Source organism: Schistocerca gregaria, chromosome 4 (assembly GCF_023897955.1).
Source record: "Schistocerca gregaria isolate iqSchGreg1 chromosome 4, iqSchGreg1.2, whole genome shotgun sequence".
Lineage (NCBI taxonomy): Eukaryota > Metazoa > Arthropoda > Insecta > Orthoptera > Acrididae > Schistocerca > Schistocerca gregaria.
The window spans coordinates 104,466,927-104,489,069 of record NC_064923.1 but is presented as its reverse complement, the minus strand read 5'-3'; the positions used below and the strand labels follow the sequence as shown (position 1 = coordinate 104,489,069).

At 40.7% G+C, this 22,143-nt stretch overlaps 1 protein-coding gene across 4 annotated transcripts in view; it reads right to left on the bottom strand.

Moving 5' to 3' along the window:
* Positions 1 to 3,727: 3,727 nt before the first annotated feature.
* Positions 3,728 to 22,143, bottom strand: part of LOC126267417 (RNA-binding protein Raly-like) — a 381,807-nt gene continuing 363,391 nt past the window's right edge. For all 4 annotated transcript variants that reach the window (XM_049972649.1, XM_049972651.1, XM_049972648.1 and 1 more), the window contains exons 9-10: positions 21,588 to 21,761; positions 3,728 to 4,950 (exon numbers count right to left, since the gene is read on the bottom strand). In XM_049972649.1, the coding sequence (XP_049828606.1) occupies positions 4,930 to 4,950; positions 21,588 to 21,761 (195 nt within the window). In that variant the 3' untranslated portion in view covers positions 3,728 to 4,929. The remainder of the gene's footprint in view (positions 4,951 to 21,587; positions 21,762 to 22,143) is intronic.

Sequence of the window (22,143 nt, the reverse complement as noted above, 5' to 3'; positions counted from 1 at the left end):
ACCGAACTACCGTTTGATAAGTAAAGGCTGCAAAATACTAACACGAATTCTTTACAGACGAATGGGAAAAAAGGTAGAAGCTGACCTCGAGGAAGATCAGTTTGGATTCCATAGAATCCTATGTTTATAGTATTTGTTGAATTAGAGAAAGGTTTTGACAATGTTGACTAGAATACTGTATTTTAAATTCTGAAGGTGGAAGGGGCAATATACAGGGAGCGAAAGGCTATTTACAATTTGTGCAGAAACCAGAAGGCAATTACAAGAGTCGAGGGGTATAAAAGGGAAGCAGTGGTTGGGAAGGGAGTGAGACAGGGTTGTAGCCTATCCCTGATGTTATTTCACCTGTATTTAGAAGTAGCAGTAAAGGAAATCAAAGAAAAATTTGGATCAGGAATTAAAGTTCATGTAGAGGTAACAAGAAATTTAAGGTTTGCTGATGACATTGTAATTCTGTCAGAGACAGCCAAAGACTTGAAAGTACTGTTAGTTGAACGGAATAGACAATGTCTTGAAAGGAGGATATAAAATGAACATCAACAAAAGCAAAGTGAGGGTAATAGAATGTAGTCGAACTAAATCAGGAGATGATCAAGGAATTTGATTATGGAATGAGATACTTAAAGAAGCAGATGAGTTTTAGTATTTAGACAGAAAAATAGCAGGAAGGCCGAAGTAGAGAGGATGTGAAATGTAGACCGGCGATGGCAAAGAAAGAGTTTCTGAAGAAGAAAAATTTGTTAACATCGAGTATAGATTTCAGTGTTAAGAACTTCTTCTGAAAGTGCAGGGTGTTTCAAAAAGAATATACGTATTACAGCTGTTAAAACTCTGGGTTCTGATGACAAATGGAAATGTGTAGCATTTTGTAATGAGATTCTTGATGCTATTGACAATGATAACATTCTCACACAACGCATCTTGTTCAGTGATGAAGCGACTTTGCATCGTAATGGTCAGGTAAACAAACACAATGTTCGAATGTTGGGGCCCATGTTGGGGCCTGCAGAACCCGCATAAGTCATTAAACATGTACGAGATTCGCTCAATGTCAATGTGTTTTGTGCGGTATCCCGATCGTCTCTTTATGATCCATTCTACTTTGATGGAAACACAGTTAACCATGACTTCAACCTGTGGAGTTTCGTTAAAAACAACGAACCTGGGAGACTTGAAGAACCGAATCCGTACTGCCATAACATCAGTGACAAAGGATATGCTTGCAAGAGTATGTGACAAAATTGTAGTATAGATGTGATATTGTTCGTATTGCTGATGGAGGACATATTGAATGTGTGTAAAGTTGAATATTCGTAAGTTTAATAAATACATGGATTCGAAATTTGAAACACCCTGTACTTTTATGGAGTGCAGCCATGTGTGGACGTGAAACATCGATGACAAACATCTTAGGCAAGAAGAGAAGAGAAGCTTTTGAAATGTGGTGCTACAGAAGAACGCTGAAGATTAGATGGGTAGATCATGTAACTAATGAGGAGGTACTGAACTGAACTGGGGAAAAGAGGAATTCATGACACAAAGTGACTAGAAAAAGGGATTGGTTGGTCTGACATGTTCTAAGGCATCAAGGGATCACCAATTTAGAACTGGAGGGAAGTGTGGAGGTTAAAAATTGTAGAGGGAGACCAGGAGATGAATACAGCATGCACATTCAAAAAGATGTAGATTGCAGTATTTACTTGGAGATGAAGAGGCTTGCACAGGATAGAGTAGCATGGAGACCTGCAGCAAACCAGTCTTTGCAGTGAAGACCACAATAACATCTGTGAAACTCCGTTGCAAAATTCTTAACACATACTGTGATAAATATGTCTTAGCTTTAGTAAAGTTGGTGTCAACCTAGTATTAGAACCAGTGTTACCCTCTCATAGGAAAAGCAACCAATGACATACGCTTAATGACTGGGTTCACAGGAATTTGTTGATTAAGGCTACTAACTGCCTGAAACACAAGATCCTCATGTGGCGGAAACTTCTATTTGTCATTATATATTTTAATATTCAGTGTTTCTTAACTGAATTTCAGTAATACAAGTTCCTGTCATTTTATTTATTAATTCACATAGTTTGTATTGATATTGTGGAAGAAAATTATGTACCAATTGTACTGGCTACAAAGATCCTCCTTGAAACTTTTCTCCTGAAGGTGCTATGCCACGATAGGGAGCAATTCTGTTTCTTCTTTTTTCTTGTACAACAGTGATAAAAGTAAGTGACAGTGGATATTATTTCTACAGGCACACACAGATGGCCATATAGGATAAAATGACTGATCATCATAAGTAAGACATACATAGTCTCCAATAAAAACATCCCAAGAATGTTCATTTATTGCATATCTGGAACATATTCAAGTAATGAAGAGTTTCTTGAAAAAGGATTACAAATGTACAAGATTTATGGAGAAAATTAATACTGCAATTGATATGACATGATTGAATGATATCATTTTACATTCAATAGTGTGCTCAGGAAGAGATATAGCATTACAGAAGTGAAACAAAAATGGGAACCTATTTCATAATCGCTATGCAAATAAAATTATTTCAGTAACACAATTTAGTAGGGAAGTCCATCATGTGCTGTGAGAGAACCTGAAACAAAGAGAACTGATATATTTCAGATGCTTTATGGATGGATGTTGAAAATAACGTGACTGGCAATTAATGTGAAGTTTCTATTCAAGACAAATGAGGAAAGAAATTACAATCAGCACAAACTTTAAGAAGTGGAACGCTGATAGGGGATATGTTATGAAGATCATAGAATCTACATCCATGGCACTGGAGGGAGCTGTAAAGTTCAAGAATTGTAGGGTAAGAGAAAGATTACAAAAAGTTATTGAGATCCCAGGGTGTATGTGTTAATTATGAAGGGAACAGATCGTTGCAGGATGAGAAATCAGAATACTGATGATGGGAAAAAACTAGATTGTGGGCAAAGACTGGGTATTTTTTCATATATTAGTAAATACAAAGGGGATAGGGAAATAGTATTACCACTCTTCTTACATGTCGAGCAATACCTAAGTGCATCTAGCATATACTTTTCTTTTGTGTTTCGAATAATTTGCAATTACAATTGGTCTTTCACACAGAAGAATCACGACAAGGACTATGGAGTCGAAAATAATAAATATCTTAGGTTTTCAAACACTTGCCACTGTTTCAATGTTCCTATCATATTTTACAAAACAGTAGCATTCCATGAATTTCAGTATACTTTATTTTGATTTGTAAGCAACATCTTCACTGGTAACTGGGTAAATATTTTGAATTTTAAGTAAACTGTATGTAACAAATATATCAAAAACGATAATGCACATCTAGAACATGGGATAATTAGGAAGAGAATTGTCAAATGTGAAAAAACAGAGATAATGTCTTCTTTGTCAGACCAAATTATTAAAATAAATTTGAAAAGAATTACGCATATTAGCAGTTATGCTTCATTCAATTCAAATACATGCTGGGGGCCAACATCAGAATATGCAGTTATTGTTTGAATTTTACATTGTTATTTTAGTTTTCAGCATATCAAGTAAGAATGACACTATTTAATTAAAAACACAGACTGACTAATGCTAAAGAAAGTTGATTTACTGTAAAATTTATTGCTGTACATATGGCAGGACCAACATTATGAAGTTAGGTCATCCAAAAGAGGGAACATCTTTTTTGATCCTCCTAACAGACACGAGATGTTACTACAGTAAACTTTAAAAATGGTTTATTATGAGAAAATTGTTACACTTCTCAGTACAACAATGATGTAATACACAAAACAAAATTAGATACATATTTTAGCAAATACCAGCCCTGGAGCAGTATAGCTCTATAGTGTTTATGCAGCTAGAAAAATTACATTTCCAAACAGCAACAATGAAATAATCAATGCTGTTCCAGAGTCATATTCAGTAAACTGAGATTTCAGATGTTTCAATAAAAATGCTGGGATTCTCATTCTGCAGGTCAGATGTGATGGAAATTGTACTCTTTCACAATTCCTAATGTACTTTGAGTAATACAAAATGAAGCAATTTATACATCAAACGTGCAAGTCTCATTCTACAAAGTAAAATTAAGAAATAATGGAACACATACATAAACATACAAATTCAAACAAATTTAAGTAATTATTAAGTAATTAAGTAATTAAGTAATTATGAGGACTGCTATTAACTGAACACGAATTTATGGGATGGTTTAAGGACAAGGTAATGCACTAAAACGTGCAAAAGTGATATGTGTAGCATTAAACTTGAATTACACAAAACTGTCTATGACGCTAGCAAGTGGCAGTAAAATGTTGCTGAGAGCTTCATGTCACAAAGTTCTCATTATTAATTTTATAAAACTAATAAGCTCTATCAGTTTCTCTCATGTAATATATTTCCATGAGTAATGATTGATATAAAATTTTAAATTACACAAGGTATTATATGCAACATCCCTTTTCTATATGGGGAGTAACAGAAATATATATAATTTAAAAAAATGGATTTAGAAACTACAGCACAGGTAACAGGCATAAATCTCTGCATCCAACGCATCTTTAGTCCATCTACCTGGTAAACTAGAAGAAAAGTAGCTGGTTTTTCTTTTTCTGCTGAGAACTAGAAGGCTAAAGAAAATCTTATAGCAAACACAAGTAATAGATGGTCAAGCAATATGATGGAATATATATTTTCTGCAATTCCTTGTCATTTAATGAAATTATGAAAATACTATTGTAAAATATATGTTCATAATTTTATTTAAAAGTTGGGATATGTGTGACCATAAGCTTATTTAATGGCACTTTTCAAGTTCCTTCTCTTGCCCTTTTCACACCCAGAGACACATTGACAAGATGAGTTGTACACATTTGTTACTGTGATATGTTGTTTCTGGTAGTGCAGAACTTCTCCTTAAGGAGAATCAGCCGCTCCCTAAAAAAGAAGTAAATTATTGATGAGGTGATTTGTTACATAGCAGTAAGCAGGTAAAAAACCACAATGACTCTTAAGTAAATTTGATTCACAGATATATAATACAATTCAATGGTGGAATATAAGACAGCTACAGTAACAAAAAGGTGATAGTCAGTGAGTATGAAACTAGTGGATATAAACAGTATAATGACAGTGGTGTGCATATTCTCATATTGTCTATGACTGACTTATCTGGAAACTCTTTATACTCATAGAAACATATTTAACATTATTAATATGATAATGATAATAATAATAATAATAGTAGTAGTAGTTGCTGTAGTAGTTGTTGTAGTAGTCAGTGTTGTGGTGGTAGATGTGAATCTAATACTCCAAAGAGGAGACTGAGAGGAAATGAAAGGAATGTTCTGAAAAGATCAAAAACTACTGGATCACATAGTAAGATACAAGAAATGAATAATTATTTATGAAAGGATGGAAGTCAACAAAGTAAATTTTGGAGAAAAAAGAAAATAGCATTTTTTCCACCTCTTAATGAGAAAAACTTCACATTTATTTCATTTGTCCATGTAAGTATAATGGTTTTATGGGAAGGTTTTTTGTATGGCGAACACAGTGTAATTATAAAAAAATAATAAAATTTTGAAAATTTTCTCGACTTACATCTCAACATAAACAAAACCACATATTTAAAAAAATGTTATAAATGATATTGAATACCCATTAACAATATTTTATTTTCCCTTCTCTTAGAATAAACAAATGACATGAAGAACACATAATATCTGGTAGCCAGAAGAACTGTTTGTGGGCCAGTGTAGGGGAGACATATAAAAGTCATCTGGTATTTACTTGATGCACTTAGATGAGTCTTTAATTTTATCATGATTGATAGGCAGTTTTTCATCATCATATACTCTCTCAATTAGCACCATGCATGAGACATCTGTATCAAACTTGTTACTTAGTACAGAAATGTGTTTTCTTAAGCCCCCTACGTATTATGAAGCCATAAGTGTGCATTGGGTGGCTTAGTGATACACAAATTACATGGAACATGCGGTGGTGAAGTTTTTTTTTCTTTTTTGGACTGTGCAATTGCACACAATTTAAATTCTACTGAGAAGTGTACAGTTTTGACCACCACTGGTGTAACCATGTGAACATTAAATTTACCAGGACTGCAGCAGAACAAATGATTTCACGAACTTCTGACAGTCATACCATCTATATCTCTTTCTGAAAACTTGCTTTACAAGAGCAAAATCTCAGTCACACGCTAAGAATGAGTGACCATTAACTGGAAAGCGATAAATTATTTTGTCAAATTTCTCTCAGTCCTTGGGGGCTAGTGAAATCTTTTCACACAGTAGTTCTTGTTTTGACCATCACAGGTATCACTAAAAAGCTCAAGTTCTCTGACATTTGAGGAAACATCCTCACTTAAATATATGAAAAGAGAGGAACATGTTTCATTATTAATTTCGGCTTTTCTTCCTTTGAGCTCCTTGGTATAAAGAAAAGATCAGCAATACCAGTGCTGAGATTATGTACTGCATTTGGTAAATTAGAAAGTTGCCTGTAATAATACATCTCTTGAAAAGGAATGCACAGTAAGTATAAGTTCTGTATGTAATAAAATGAGACACCAATGTGGCTGTCACTGCTTTTACATAGCCGATCAATCTCTCGCACACTCTGTAAAACTTTTAGATTTTCAGCGTCTGCCACATTGCCACATGTTTGCAGTGTCATTTAACCCTAGAATGGTCGGACGAAAAATAGTTTCAAGAACTGTAAGGCTGGGTCTGTGGGACCCAGTAAATAAAATACTTCCAACAAGTGACAAACAGCATATTTACATTAAATGATTAATTTCGATTTTGTTCATGTAATGCTAAATGCTATAGTGACATTACTTTAACTTTCTGAATTACAAAATAATAGTAAAAAAACTGAGAAACGCACTTATTTGTAGTACTAAATGTAAGTAAACAGGAAGTACAAGCCAGTTTGATTGAAAGACCAATACAAGTGAGAATACGTTGTTGAACAAAGAAGCGAAAATTTTTGAATTTTCACTATATAAGTAAAAATTGTTAATATACTGAATAGTTTTTGAGATATCGTCCTCTAAAGTCATATATTTTACAAACAGTCGACGCAAATTAATTCAGCATATACCAAGCATAAGCACACCTCGCAAACTTTGCAAAAATGTTAGTTTTGCTGTCCTTGAATGCGTAGCAGTTTTCCTGTTTCGCTGATAATGGATCTTCAACTATTCTTTGTTCTCGGGTGCCGGAGAGGTTAGAGGCAACCCTGGTTGCACGCTTTGTCAAATGTGGTGTTCTGAGAGACTTTCCTAGGGTTCACACTTATTCTCTTCTGACTGAAACGTCTTTGTTTCCTTTAAATACAATGTAGACAGTGAGAGCTGCAATGTTCAACAATTGAGAAAAGGAACAGAAAAGCTTGCATTTTCCCTCTGCCAACAGTATATTCACCACACACAGCTTCAACGACATCTACACCTCATTTGTTTTGCTGTAGTACGTTATTATATTAAGTTTTCTCTTTTCGCCGCTGTCACTGTTAATTTCTTCATCATATTTCACTGACGAAATAATGAGTACTGAGTGTTTCGTTTCAGTTCATATGAAAGTAATGTGACGTCTTGCTGAAATCGAAACATACTTGGTACTCTTTTTTTGCATTTCCTGGATAAAAACTGAACTGGAATTACAGGCTTATATTTAACGTACCAACAACAGTAACATTCTTTCTTATAGTACTTTTTTGACGACTGGGTAAGAAATAAACCAGTTGCCTAGGGTTAGATTCCTGCCTGATCCTTGTACTGGGTCTACATGATGCAAAATAACATCTGCCGAACAACTGCCTTTGTTCGGTCGTTGTGGTTGTGTACCTGCATAGACTTCCAAATTTTTTACATAGCACGTTTTAGAACAAGTCACGATGAAAATCACCATCCCTTACTTGCCCGGTTTATTTATGACATAGATCCTGAACCTGCCCCTTCCTCTGTGTGGAACGAGCATTTCGTCCGAAGTAAAGTTTTCTGACGAAGAAAAATAAGCAGTGAAGTTGGAGACAAATATATCACGAATGGATCTTATGACAGCAAGATTATATTGTAGTTTTCTTCTATCCTGCATATGAATGTTGTCAAACTTGATACGAGTCAAATATAAGAAGTTTTTCAATGACATAATTTCTCGAAATTTTTATATTCCGGTCCCATCTGTATTCCAAAATACTTCAGTATTCATTTTACCGCCATTCGATGTTATGGCTAAGTAAAGTAGGCCAAAATATCCCTTCAGTTCATCAACTTTTGTACGTCTAGCCAAATTTGGGTGACTTGTATTTTTGTTTCGAACTGATATTGGTTGATTCAGGAAGTAAACCAAACAATTGATTGTTGAAAAGTACCTCCCACGATTCTAAAGGTGAATGTACATCCGTCGCAGTTCGATTGATTCCAGGTAAATGTCTGGAAACTATGTTGTGACGTCTGGTTCGAACGCTTTGGGAGAACAAGTTTTTGTCCATTTAGTTGGTCCGTTCCCTCCTTTATGAAAGCGCAGAGGTGCGTTAGTTACAGAATTTGTACTTGAATCAACAACAACTAGTTCATCAGTGTGCTGGCAGAAGGCTCAGTATCTTCCTCTTTACCACCATTCATTTCATGATTACTGTTTATTTCGAAGTCTGGATGTACGTCAGAATCGTCTACTTCACTCTCATCATAATTTAATATTCTGCAAATTTCACTGTATGAAAGACTATCTTGCCATTTTGTATCGTAAACTATTGACAGAGATAATTCGGTTTCAGGACATCACAAATCGTTCCTAAAGTAACTCAATGGCAGGCCTAAGCCAAAACAAAAGTAGGATCGCACTGGCAGAAATCAGTAACGTAAAATGTCGGGCTGAATCTGACAGACTAGCGCACTTTTTTGGAAGACTGCCAGATAATGACTAAACAAAGAAAAATCTCATTTACGACGTGAGCGCCTTCTCTCGGATATTTCAGGAAGTCAGCAAAGTACTCAAGTCAAATCAGCAACTATAAAAATCTAAATTCAGTGAAACAAAAACTAGTGCATCTCACAGACACAGCCCGACCGCTATAGTGTTGAAATAGGACTCTTTAATCAAACAGTGAGCTGTTCACAAACAGCACAAGTATCAATTTGGGATGTAGCATTACGTATAGCAAAGCAGTCGTTTAACATCTTGTAACAGAGTGAATATTTCAAGTGAGTGTCTGGAAACTTTTGCTTGAAAGACGATACATCTTTGTAATATCCAGAGCTGAACTAACATATTTAATTTTCCTTGAAAATCAGTGACTGGTGCTTGAAGCAAAGGAACGTATTTGCTTTTTAATTTTTCACAAATTCTGTTTAGACAGTTCTGTTGCCTTGTTGACCACGTCCATTGCCGTCCACTGGCGTTTTTCCGACCAGTAATAAAGCCTGTATACTTAGTTGCAGCATACAGTTGAAGAAACCAATTTTCGCACACTTCCAGGCTTCGGTCTTTATTGATTACATGATACATGAAAGATTAAGATTTTTGTTTATTTGTGAAGGAACATAAGTTGGCTGACTTAAGGTGTTACATAAATAAATGAAAATAAGACCAAGCTGGTTCGTGGCATTCTGAGCATCATATTTAAGTTCTTTCATTGTCAAACTATGCATCTACACTGAATAAGACGTTTTCCACTACTATTATAATTTTCACAAAAAACTGACTCATGTTCTTTCACAAATAAGCGATTGAATTATGAAGTATAATGCTCGCCAGTAAAACTTTCTCTTAAGCTCTTATTCTGCTAATGAATGGCAAGTAAATTCAAAACATAATTCTATATTACCTCACTCCCATAGGATGAAAGTGATGTGTTTACAGTGTTCTACACTGAAGAGGCAAAGAAACTGGTACGCCTGCCTAATATCGTGTAAGGCCCCCGCAAGCACGGGGAAATGCCGCCACGCGACGTGGTGTGGATTCGACTAATGTCTGGAGTAGTGCTGGAGGGAACTGACACCATGAATCCGGCAGGGTTGTCCGTAAATTCATAGACGTACGAGGAACACCACGTTGCGAGGCATTCCAGATACGCTCAAAAATATTCATGTCTGGGGAGTTTGGTGGCCGGCAGAAGTGTTTAAACTCAGAAAAGTGTTCCTGGAGCCACTCTATAGCAATTATTGATACGTGGTGTGTCGCATTGTCCTGTTGGAAATGTCCAAGTCAGTCGGAATGCGCAATGCACATGAATGGATGCAGGTGATCAAACAGGATGCTTACGCAAGTGCCACCTGTTAGAGTCATATCTAGGCGTATCAGGTGTCCAATATCACTCCAACTTAACACGCGCAGTGCCTCCACCAGCATGAAAAGTCCCCTGCTGATAAGCGGGTCCATGGATTTATCAGGTTGTCTCCGTACCCTTACATGTGCATCACCTCCATACAATATGAAACGAGACTCGTCCGACCAGGCAACACGTTTCCGTCATAAACAGCCGTATGTCGGTGGTCACGGGCCCAGGCGAGGCATAAAGCTTTGTGTCGTGCAGTCATCAACGGTACACGAGCAGGCCTTCGACTCCGAATCCCCATATCAATGATGTTTCCTTGAATGCTTCGCACCCTGACTCTTGTTGATGGCCCAGCACTGAAATTTGCAGCATTTGGAGGACGGGATGCACCTCTGTCACGTTAAACGATTGTCCTCGGTCGTCGTTGATCCTGTTCTTCTCAGATTTTTTTCCGGCCGCAGCGATGTCGGAAATTTGATGCTTCGCCCGATTCCTGATATTCACTGTACGCTCGTGATTTTGTCGTACGGGTAAATCCCCACTTCATCGCTTCCTCGCAGATGCTGTGTCCCATCGCTCGTGTGCCGACAATAATACAGCCTTCAAACTCACTTAAATATTGATAACCTGTCATTGTAGCAGCAGTAACAGGTCTAACACCTGCGGCAGACACTTGTCTTATGTAGGCGTTGCCGAACGCAGCGCCGTATTCTGCCTGTTTCCATATATCTGTATTTGAATGAGCTTGCCTACACCAGTTTCTTTGCCGCTTCAGTGTAGTTCCAATACAAGGCAAATTAACTTTGGATGGTGAACTTCCAGGTCCGCTTTGTCATATGTTAGTTTCAGGTGTCTCAGTCTATTCTGCGTTTCTTGTCAGTTTGTCTTCTGTCCTTATACCAATCTGACTTAAATGAAAATATTTGTGGACAGAGAAATCTTAGGTTTCACTGCAGCAGCAGTCATTCGATGTAAAGGGCAGTCAAATGAAAACTGAACACGTGTCGTAAGGGGCCATTGAGTGATTCAATTCGAAATTGATCACCACATCCGTTAATACATTTATCCCGCTGGATCGGCCTCTGTCGAATTCACAACCGCACCCACTATTGCACAGCCTCGTATGACTGAAACCAACACCAAAGTACGTTTTTCTTCAGGTAGCCAAAGATGTGAAAATCACACAATGAGAGACCCGAGCTGTACGGAGGTGCAGCGTGGCCTTCGATTGGAAAGGTTAGGGCGAGCATTATCGTGCAACAAAATGATTATGCCCTACAGCATTCTGGGTTTTCTGAGTGTACGGTGCTTCGCAGTTTCTGCACAGTGTCTTCATAACACCGCCCGCTGATTGTGGCTCCACGCTGGAGGAAGAACATGAGGAAGGAGCATACTTGCGATTGGATTCAAGACTTTGTTGCAGACAGAACTCAAGACGTCGCTGTTAACGGAACTAAATCGACTGATGTTAAGGTAATATACGGAGTACCAGAGCGAAGTGTCTTAGGACCGTTGCTGTTTACAATATATATAAATGATCTAGCAGAAAGTGTCGGCTGCTCTTTAAGGCTGTTCGCAGTTGATGCAGTTGTCTATAAAAAAAAGTAGCAACGCCAGAAGATTGTAACAACTTTTCAAAACGGCCTGCAGGCTCTGGCAGTTGACCCTGAACGTAAGTAAATATATTATGCATACACAGGAAAAGAAATCTACTACTGTACAGCTACACTATTCTTGACGAACAGCTGGAGACAGCGTCTACCGTAGAATATCTAGGCGTAACTATCCAGAGCGACCTTAAGTGGAATGACCAAATCAAACAGATAGTGGGAAAAGAAGACACCAGATTCAGATTCGTCGGAAGAATCTTAAGGAACTGTAACTCATCCACGAAAGAAGTGGCATATAACGGGCTTGTTCGGCTGAGTCTTGAGTATTGTTCGTCTATCTGGGATCCCTATCAGGCAGGACTGGTAGAGAAGATCCAACGAAAAGCGGCGCATTTCGTCACGGGATCGTCTAGCTGCCGAGAGAAAGTTGCGGAGATGCTAATTAAACTCCGCCGGCACACATTACAAGAGAGGCGTTATGCATCACGGAGAGATTTACTATCGAGATTTGGTGACAGTGCTTTCCAGAAGGAGTCGGACAACGTACTGCTTCCCTCCACATACATCTCGCATATTGAGCACGAGGAGAAAATTCGAGATATTAGACAAACACAGAGGCTTACCGACAGTCATTCTTCCCAAGCACTATTCGCAAGTGGAACAGGTTTGGAGGGATTAGATAGTGGTGCCGAAAGTACCCTCCGCCACGCAGCATTAGGTGGCTTGCGGAGTATGATGTGGACGATGTAGATGTAGATTGTGTTGCAAGATGACACACGCCCCTTCGCTGCCAAAGGCTACGCTTCAGGTACATGGCTGGAAAACTCTGCAATATCCATACAGCCTGTATCATTCACTTGAGATTTTCACATCTTTGGCGACCTGAAGAAAGTAGTGAGTGGACGCAGGTTTCAGTCGGATATGGATGTGCAGTACTGTGTACGGGTGTGGATCCATCAGCGGCCGACCACGTTCTACGAGATATGAATTGGTGGTCTCGTCTCGTAGTTGGATAAATGTCGTGTGGTTTTTGCTTCTGAACGGAACCATTCCACTGTCCCATTGTGGTGGGTGTTCGGTCTTCATTTGACTGTCCGACAGAGATCGTTTTACATACCGCGAAAGCGCTGTCATTGCAAAGCGACAGGCCAGCCAGAGTGGCCGTGCAGTTCTAGGCGCTACAGACTGGAACCGAGCGACCGCTACGGTCGCAGGTTCGAATCCTGCATCGGGCATGAATGTGTGTGGTGTCCTTAGGTTAGTTAGGTTTAATTAGTTCAAAGTTATAGGCGACTGATGACCTCAGAAGTTAAGTCGCATAGTGCTCAGAGCCATTTGAACCATCTTTTGCAAAGTGACTCTGTCGAAGACTGAAAGAGCATAGCAGCCTTACAATGACAGGCAAATTTCAAAATAAACTGTGATTACCTTGATTTAAGATTTGTTAGACATGTGATAAGATGAGCTAGTTTTTGCTAGCCGATAATGTCTGACACCGTTTTATTTCATTGCGGTTAATCAAATGAAAAGAGCAACTCTCCACATTTGAGAAGCGTTTTATAACTTGAATGTATCAGCGTTACTGCAACGATGAGCTTCGGGGCGGGGAGAGGGGGGAGGTAATAAGAGTGTGGAATGTACGAGGTGCGATCAAAAAGCAAAAGAAACTTTCGTTTTTCTGAAATAAATTTTCTTTGTTCATCAAGATCGACTTTGTCCCCTTGAATGTAATCCCTCTCAGATCTGACACACGTGCGTCAGCGCTTTTTCTAATCTTGGAAACATTTTTGAACTCACTTTTCGTTATGGTGTTCACCATAGAGGTGTGAGCGGGAGCATGATCGTGATGGAATTTCCACAAATGGTTTTATCATAGTTCGGATCGTTTACTTTGGGCTGCTTCACGCAGACGGCACCTAACTTTCAGGTGGTATTCCCTATCGACCGTGCGACCACAATGCAGGAACACATGGTGCACTATTCTACTATAATCGAAAAGAAAAACAGAAGAACTTTAACATGTGATCTAACTTGTCGAATTTTTTCCGGTCTCAACTCTTCAGGCAGTTTCCATTGGGGCGATTGGGCTTCCGTTTTCACGTCATACGCGTATACCCATGTTACGTCACCCGTTATAGCCTTCTTCAGAGGTTCTAGATTATTGTCGACTTCATTCAATTACTCATCGACGTCTATGCGACTTCCTTTTTGGCCGAAAAAAAAATTCCGAAACAAACTTCGCTGCTACACCTTTCATGCCCAAAACATCCGAAGGAATTGCTTTTTGTGGGCCAAGGTATATGCCGATACCATCAGCAAATTCCCTTGTGGTGATTCAGCAAATTCCATTTTCTTTAGTTCTTCTACACTGTCGTCAGTAATTGATATGTTTAGGGCATCCAGGGTGATCGATGTCTTCAATGTTTTCTCGACCCTCTTTTAAACGTTTATAATACTCGGGAATTCTTGTCTCACTCGTAGTAGATTCGCCAAAAGCCACAGTCAACAATCTTACCCGGTTCTCCACTACACTCCATTTTTGAAGCAAACTTTAATGTAAATTCCTTCATGCATCTTGTTCGCAAGCTCGCTGTGCACTCGAAAACACGTATATCCCTTAAGACTGTCAACAATAAACCATATATTCAACACCGCTGAAAATGTCAACAAACATCACGAACATGTGCACGAACATGATACAAAAAAATGTTTTTAAAATCGGGTGAATAAAGCCTGCTAAATTAAAAAATTCCCAATACTTCTTGGTCACACCTCATATGCGTATGCGTATTTGCTGATCGACTGCATTGGAAGTATAAAAATTTAATTACTGAATATACTTTCAACATCAACTGTACACTGATAAACCAATACTTTATGACCACTGCCCACCGCTATGTTGGACAACGCCGGCCGGAGTGGCCGTGCGGTTCTGGGCGCTACGGTCTGGAGCCGAGCGACCGCTACGGTCGCAGGTTCGAATCCTGCCTCGGGCATGGATGTGTGTGACGTCCTTAGGTTAGTTAGGTTTAATTAGTTCTAAGTTCTAGGCGACTGATGACCTCAGAAGTTAAGTCGCATAGTGCTCACAGCCATTTGAACCATTTTGACGTTGGACGCCGCCTGTTGACGTTACGGGCACGAGACGCGCTATGAAAAGTACGTAAGAGCAGGAGAGACGGATGGGGATCACCCTAGCTAAGATATGTGTTGCAAATGCGGAAATGCACTGAGGTAACAGACCGTCAGAAGACAGATTACTACTACGCAATTTCTGTGAACGAGTATCTCGAAAACATCGAAGCTGATCGAATGTGCACTTGCTACTGTTGTGAGCCTCTATGGAAAGAGGTAGAAGAACAGTGACATTACCACTAGGTGCTAAATGTTTGGACGTGCATGATGCTTCACAGAACGTTGGGTTAGGATAGATGGTGATCCGTTCCACCTCTGCTGAAAGGGTACAATGCTGATCCACACACAAGTGTTTTGAAGCACACCGTTCATCGTAGGTTGTTGAATACGGAGCTCCTCTACCTATTCATATGTTGACCCAACGACATCGTCAGTTGCGATCGCAGTGGGGATGGGATCATCGGAATATGACCGTCGATCAATGGTAATGTGTCGACTCTTCGGATGAATAACATTTTTGCTACTCTAGGTCGACGGTCGTCTTCGCAAACTCCGTCATCGAGGAGAACGGCGGCTCCAAACGGGCAGCGCGGCACTGACGCAGGCTGGCGGGAGCAATGCTATGTGACTTGAGCAATTTTCCGTACCTAATGACTGGAAAATTGCTCAAGTCACACCAATACCCAAAAAGGGAAGTAGGAGTAATCCACTGAATTACAAGGCTTATATCACTAACGTCGATTTGCAGTAGGGATTTGGAACATATTTTGTATTGCTACATTATGAAGTAACTCGAAGAAAACCATTTATTGACATATAGTCAGCACGGTTTCAGAAAATATCATTCTTTTTGAAACACATCTAGTACTTTATACTCATGAAGTAGTAAGTGCTATCGACAGGGGATGTCAAATTTATTCCATATTTTTAGATTTCCAGAAGGCTTTCGACACCATTCCTCACAAACGTCTTGAAACCAATCTGCGTGCCTACGGAGTATCGCCTCAGTTGTGCGACTGGATTCGTGATTTCCTGTCAGAAATGTCACAGTTCGTAGTAATAGACGAAAAGTTATCGAGTAAAACAGAAGTAATATCCGGCGTTCCCCAAGGAAATGTTATAGGCCCTTTATTGTTCCTGATCAATATTAATAACATAGGAGACAATCTGAGTAGCTGTCTTAGATTGTTTGCAGATGATACTGTCATTTACGGTCTTGTAAACTCATCAGACGATCAAAACGACTTGCAAAATGATTTAGATAACATATCTGTATGGTGCGAAAAGTAGCAATTGATCCTGAATAAGGAAAAGTGTTAAGTTATTCACATGAGTACTAAAAGAAACTGGAACCGCGTGACCGCTACGGTCGCAGATTCGACTCCTGCCTCGGGCATAGATATGTGCGATGTCCTTAGGTTAGTTAGGTTTAAGTAGTTCTAAGTTCTAGGGGACTGATGACCACAGACGTTAAGTCCCATAGTGCTCAGAGCCATTTCAACCATTTGAACTAAAAGAAATCAGCAAAATTTCGATTACGCGATAAGTTACACAAATCTGAAGGCTGCAAATTCAACTAAATACTTAAGGATTACAATTACAAATAACCTAAATTGGAACGATGACATAGATTATATTGCGGGTAGAGCTAACCAATGACTGCGATTCATTGGCAGAACACTTGGAAGGTGCAACAGGTCTACTAGAGAGACTGCTTACACCACGCTTGTCCGCCCTATTCTGGAGTATTGCTGTGCGGTGTGGGATCCCGATAAGGTGGGACTGACGGATGACATCGTAAAAGTACAAAGAAGGGCAGCTCGTTTTGTATTATTGCGAAAAAGGGGAGATAGTGTCACAGACATGATATTGAAATCGAGTGGCAATCATTAAAACAGACGGTTTTCGTTGCTACTGGATCTTCTCATGAAATTTCAATCACCAGTTTTCTCCTCCGATTGCGAAAACATTATGTTGGCACCCACCTACATAGGGAGAAATGATCATCACGATAAAATAAGAGAAAACAGGGCTCGCACAGAAAAACTTAAGTGCTCGTTTTTCCCGCGTGCCGTTAGAGAGTGGAACGGTAGGGAGACAGTTTGAAGGTGGTTCATTGAACCCTCTGGCAGGCACTTTATTGTGAATAGCAGAGTAATCACGTAGATGTTGATGTATGCTATGGGAGATATTCTTCTGTGTTTGCACGTTACCTGAGGTAGTAATCCAATACAGCTTCGAACAACCTGCATCCCTTGCCCGATGGCGATGCCATCTTTCAGCAGTCTGTCTGTATCTCCGAGCTGGACCATGGCTATAAAGGTTTGAGGTTCATTATAGTGGCCTCACGTTGATATCTCAGCGACCATATTCGTCTGATATAAATCCTAGTGAAAGCATCTGTGTCACCATCTGCTGCCATCACCGCGTACGCAAATCAGCGGCCTGTTATTTAAGAGAATTACACTTCCTGTACGTAGACTTCTAACACTACGAGGGTCGTTCAATAAGTAATGCCCCACATTTTTTTTCTCGGGACATATTTATTGCTAAGAGTGAGAGTTTGGTGACAATATGCATCAACATGTAAAATGCCCTATTTTTCTACGTTCTATGGGCGTATGCCAACGTTGTGGAAGACCATGTATTCCTTGCTTGTGGTGGTAAGTTCCTGCGGGACCAAACTGCTGAGGCCATTCGCCCCTAGGCCTACACGCTACTTTAACTTAAAGTAACTTACGCTGATAACACACACACCCATACCCGAGGGACGACTCGAACCTCCGCCGCTCTAACTGTGGCAAGGCGCTTCAGACCGAACAGCTACCCCGCGCGTCATTCTCTTCCGGTAAAAATACGCGTAGCCATACTTTCACTCCATGACTGACACTCTTGTCATCTCCATACTGTAGAGCCAGTTGACGAATTGTGATGCGCCGGTCGGCACGAAAAATGGCATCCGCACGATTCAGCACGTCTGGAGCAGAGGCTGTGACAGAACGTCCCGCGTGTGGCTGATCATGGAGCTCTGCATCTGCATTTCCTGAGGCTGTAACTTTCTTTACCCATCGCCAAACTGTACTCCTATCAACTACAGGAACGCCATGTTGTTGTTGTGGACTTCAGTCCAGAGACTAATTTGATGCAGCTCTCCATGCTACTTACTCTATCCTGTGCAAGCTTCTTCATCTCCCAGTACCTATTGCAACCTACATCCTACTGAATCTCTTTAGTGTGTTCATCTCTTAGTCTCCTTCTGCGATTTTTACCGTCGACGCTACCCTCCAATACTAAACTGGTGATCCCTCGATGCCTGAGAATATGCCATACCAACCGATCCATCCTTCAAGTCAAGTTGTGACACAAATTTCTATTCTCTCCAATTCAGTTCAATATCTCCTCATCAGTTATGTGGTCTACCCATCTAATCTTCAACATTCTTCTGAAGCACCACATTTTGAAAGCTTCAATTCTCTTCTTGTCTAAACTATTTATCGTCCACGTTTCACTGCCATACATGGCTACCCTCCATATAAATACTTTCAGAAACGACTCCCTGACACTTGAATCTATACTCGATGCTAACAAATTTCTGTTCTTCAGAAATGCTTTCCTTGCCTTTGCCAGTCTACATTTTATATCCTCTCTACTTCGACCATCATCAGTTACTACATTAAGCCTCTCATATCCTAATCTAATTCTCGCAACATCACCCGATTTAATTCGACTACATTCCACTATCCTCGTTCTGCTTTTGTTGATGTTCATCTTATATCCTCCCTTCAAGACTGTCCATTCCGTTTAGCTGCTATTCCAGGTCCTTTGCTGTCTCTGACAGTATTACAATGTCATCGGCAAACCTCACAGTTTTTATTTCTTCTCCATGGATTTAAATTCCTACTCCGAATTTTTCTTCTTTTCCTTTACTGCTTGGTCAATATACAGATTGAACAACATCGGGGATAGGCTACAACCCTCTCTCACTCCCTTCCAACCACTTCTTCCGTTCCATGCCCCTCCGCTCTTATAACTGCCATCTGGTTTTGGTTAAAGTTGTAAATAACCTTTCGCTCCCTGTATTTTACCTCTGTAACCTTCAGAATTTGAAAGAGAGTATTCCAGTCAACATTGTCAGAAGCTTTCTCTAAGTCTACACTCCACAAAAACGTATACGGTGTGGTCTCACCGCCAGACACCACACTTTCTAGGTGGTAGCCTTGAATCGGCCGCGGTTCGTTAGTATACGTCGGGCCCGCGTGTCGCCACTATCAGTGATTGCAGACCGAGCGCCGCCACACGACACGTCTAGTCTAGAGAGACCCCCTAGCACTCGCCCCAGTTGTACAGCCGACTTTGCTAGCGATGGTTCACTGTCTACATACGCTCTCATTTGCAGAGACGACAGTTTAGCATAGCCTTCAGCTACGTCATTTGCTACGACCTAGCAAGGCGCCGTATTCAGTTACTATGTCTTCTGAACAGATAATGCACCGTCAAGAGCGACGTTCATCATTCATGGATTAAAGTTAAGTATCAAACTAATTATGTCCGCTTTCTGAATTCTCATTGCTTGTCACGTTCCAGACGTCACGTCAGTATAGTTCTTTCCTCTTCACGCCAGCCTGCGTGAACTAAAACGCGTGCATTTCGGCCTCCATTCATAACACGGTGTAGCTCTTCTGCCAACACAACATAGGGACGTTAACCATGGTTTCTTTTTCTGCACACAAGAATTCAACAACAAGACTGTGATTGTAACGTGACTCGTATATAGACTCCACTTTGACGCTGCACTACGGCGCTGCCATCTGCCAGAACGGTTCAAAACTTCACCGGCGCACAGAACAAACATCAAATGTAAAGCACCAACAAGGACGTTTGTCTATGTATACTAATGGCTTTTTATTAAAAAAATGTGAAGCATTACTTATTGAACGACCCTCGTACATATCTCCACAAACCTACCAACAAACTGTCGGATCCCTGATATGGAGAAGGACTGATGTATTTCGTTGTAGGGACAGACAAAGAACCTATTACGTGGGTGGTCAGAATGTTTTAGCTCATCAGTGTACAAGACGCCCTAGAGTGCCACAATGTGTACAATCTGCTGTGATAACGTTTCACCGTTTAGAGCGATTTTGCATAATACGAGGGCTATCAACAAAGTACATGATGTTTTCGTTTGTGTCCGTTAGGGGCGGGGCTAGCGCGGCCATCTTGGTATCATGGCATTCCGCCGCTCAGTCGGCATCCTGCGGTGCTAGTGAGAGGTTCGTGCTGTACTCCGTTGAATTACTATGACAGTTTGAAATGTCAGCGTTAATTGATAATGTCGCGAAGTGTGAAGTGCGTCGCTGTAATAAGGCCCCTGACTGCAAAAAACTGTACACCCATAGAAATCTATCGGCAGCTTTGTGAAGCGTATGGGGACAACATAGGCACTGAAGGTGGAGTGTGTCAGTGGGTCACAAAATTCAAAAATGGCCGAACTAACGTTCACGACGAAGATCGAAGTGGAAGACCCACCAAAGTGATTGCCGAACTTGTCGAAAAAGTCGATGCCGCGGTCCGTGAAAACCGTAATTTCACAATAACTCAGCTCTCTATGAGTTTTCCACAAATTTCACGAAGTTTGTTGCACGAAATCATTACCGAAAAGCTTGGTTACCACAAGTTTTGTGCAAGGTGGATGCCAAAAATCTTGACAGAGATTCACAAAAATCAGCGAATGGCTGCACCGTTAACGTTTTTGGACGCTTACGAGAAAATGGCAACTCATTACTCGATCGCATCGTTACTGGTGACGAAACATGGGATAAGCATATGAACTGTGAGACAAAATTGCAGTCAATGCAGTGGGGGCACACAAATTCCCCCCAGAAACCCAAGAAATGCATGCAGACAAAGTCGGCATGGAAGGTGATGGCGACTGTCTTTTGGGACAGAAAAGGTGTAATTTTTGTGGATTTCGTGGAAAGAGGCACTACAATAAACTCTTAAAGGTATTACCAAACTCCGCACAACCTCAGAAGAGCAATAGAAAACAAGCGCAGGGGAAAGTTGGGCACACACGGCAAATGCCACTCGTGAAGTTCTCGAATCTTTTAAGTGGGAGTTGTTTCCTCATCCGCCGTACAGTCCCGTCCTGGCACCGAGCGATTTTCACTTATTCCCAGCAATGAAGAAGTGGTTGGCTATGCAGCGTTTTGATGCCGACTCAGAGCTTCAGGATGAGGTAACCACGTGGTTGAAGGCGCAGGCGGCCCAATTTTACGACGAAAGAATTTCGAAGCTCGTCCATCGCTACGATAAATGCCTTAATTTAAATGGAAACTATGTAGAAAAGTAGTATTTAAATGTGGCTTTCATTTGTATATAATAAAAAATCCAATACTTTATTTATTTTTAATTCCAAAACGAAATGTACTTTGGGGATAGCCCTCGTAAAATGGAGGACGCTATCGCGAATGATAGTAATCGTGTTGAGAATAGGGGGGCAGCCAGAGGGAGGCGAGCGCCACGCACCGCGGCCAGGACGCCGGCAGGGCACTCCTGGACGTGGCCAGCCTCGCCGTTGGTCGCGCTCGCCGGGCTGCAGGCGTCGCAGGAGTCGACGCCGTCCGAGACCACCTCCTCCGTCCGCACCGGGCTCAGCGGTCCACCGGCAGGCACCGAGTCTCCGTTGCTCTCCTCTGCGTCCTGCGTGGCACAAAGTGAGTATTTGTTTACTTGCTGCCGCCATCTGCCAATGACTTGTCACCTACTAACACAGATCGTACACTATTGGCCATTAAAGTTGCTACATCACGAAGATGACGTGCTACAGACGCGAAAACTAACCGACAGGAAGACGTTGCTGGGACCTGCAAATGATCAGCTTTTCGGGGCATTCACACAAGGTTGGCGCCGGTGGCGGCACCTACAACGTGCTGACATGAGGAAAGTTTCCAAACGATTTCTCATACACAAACAGCAGTTGACCGGCGTTTCCTGGAGAAAAGTTGTTGTGATGCCTCATGTACGGAGGAGAAATGCGTACCATCACGTTTCCGACTTTTATGGTCAGATTGTAGCCTACCGC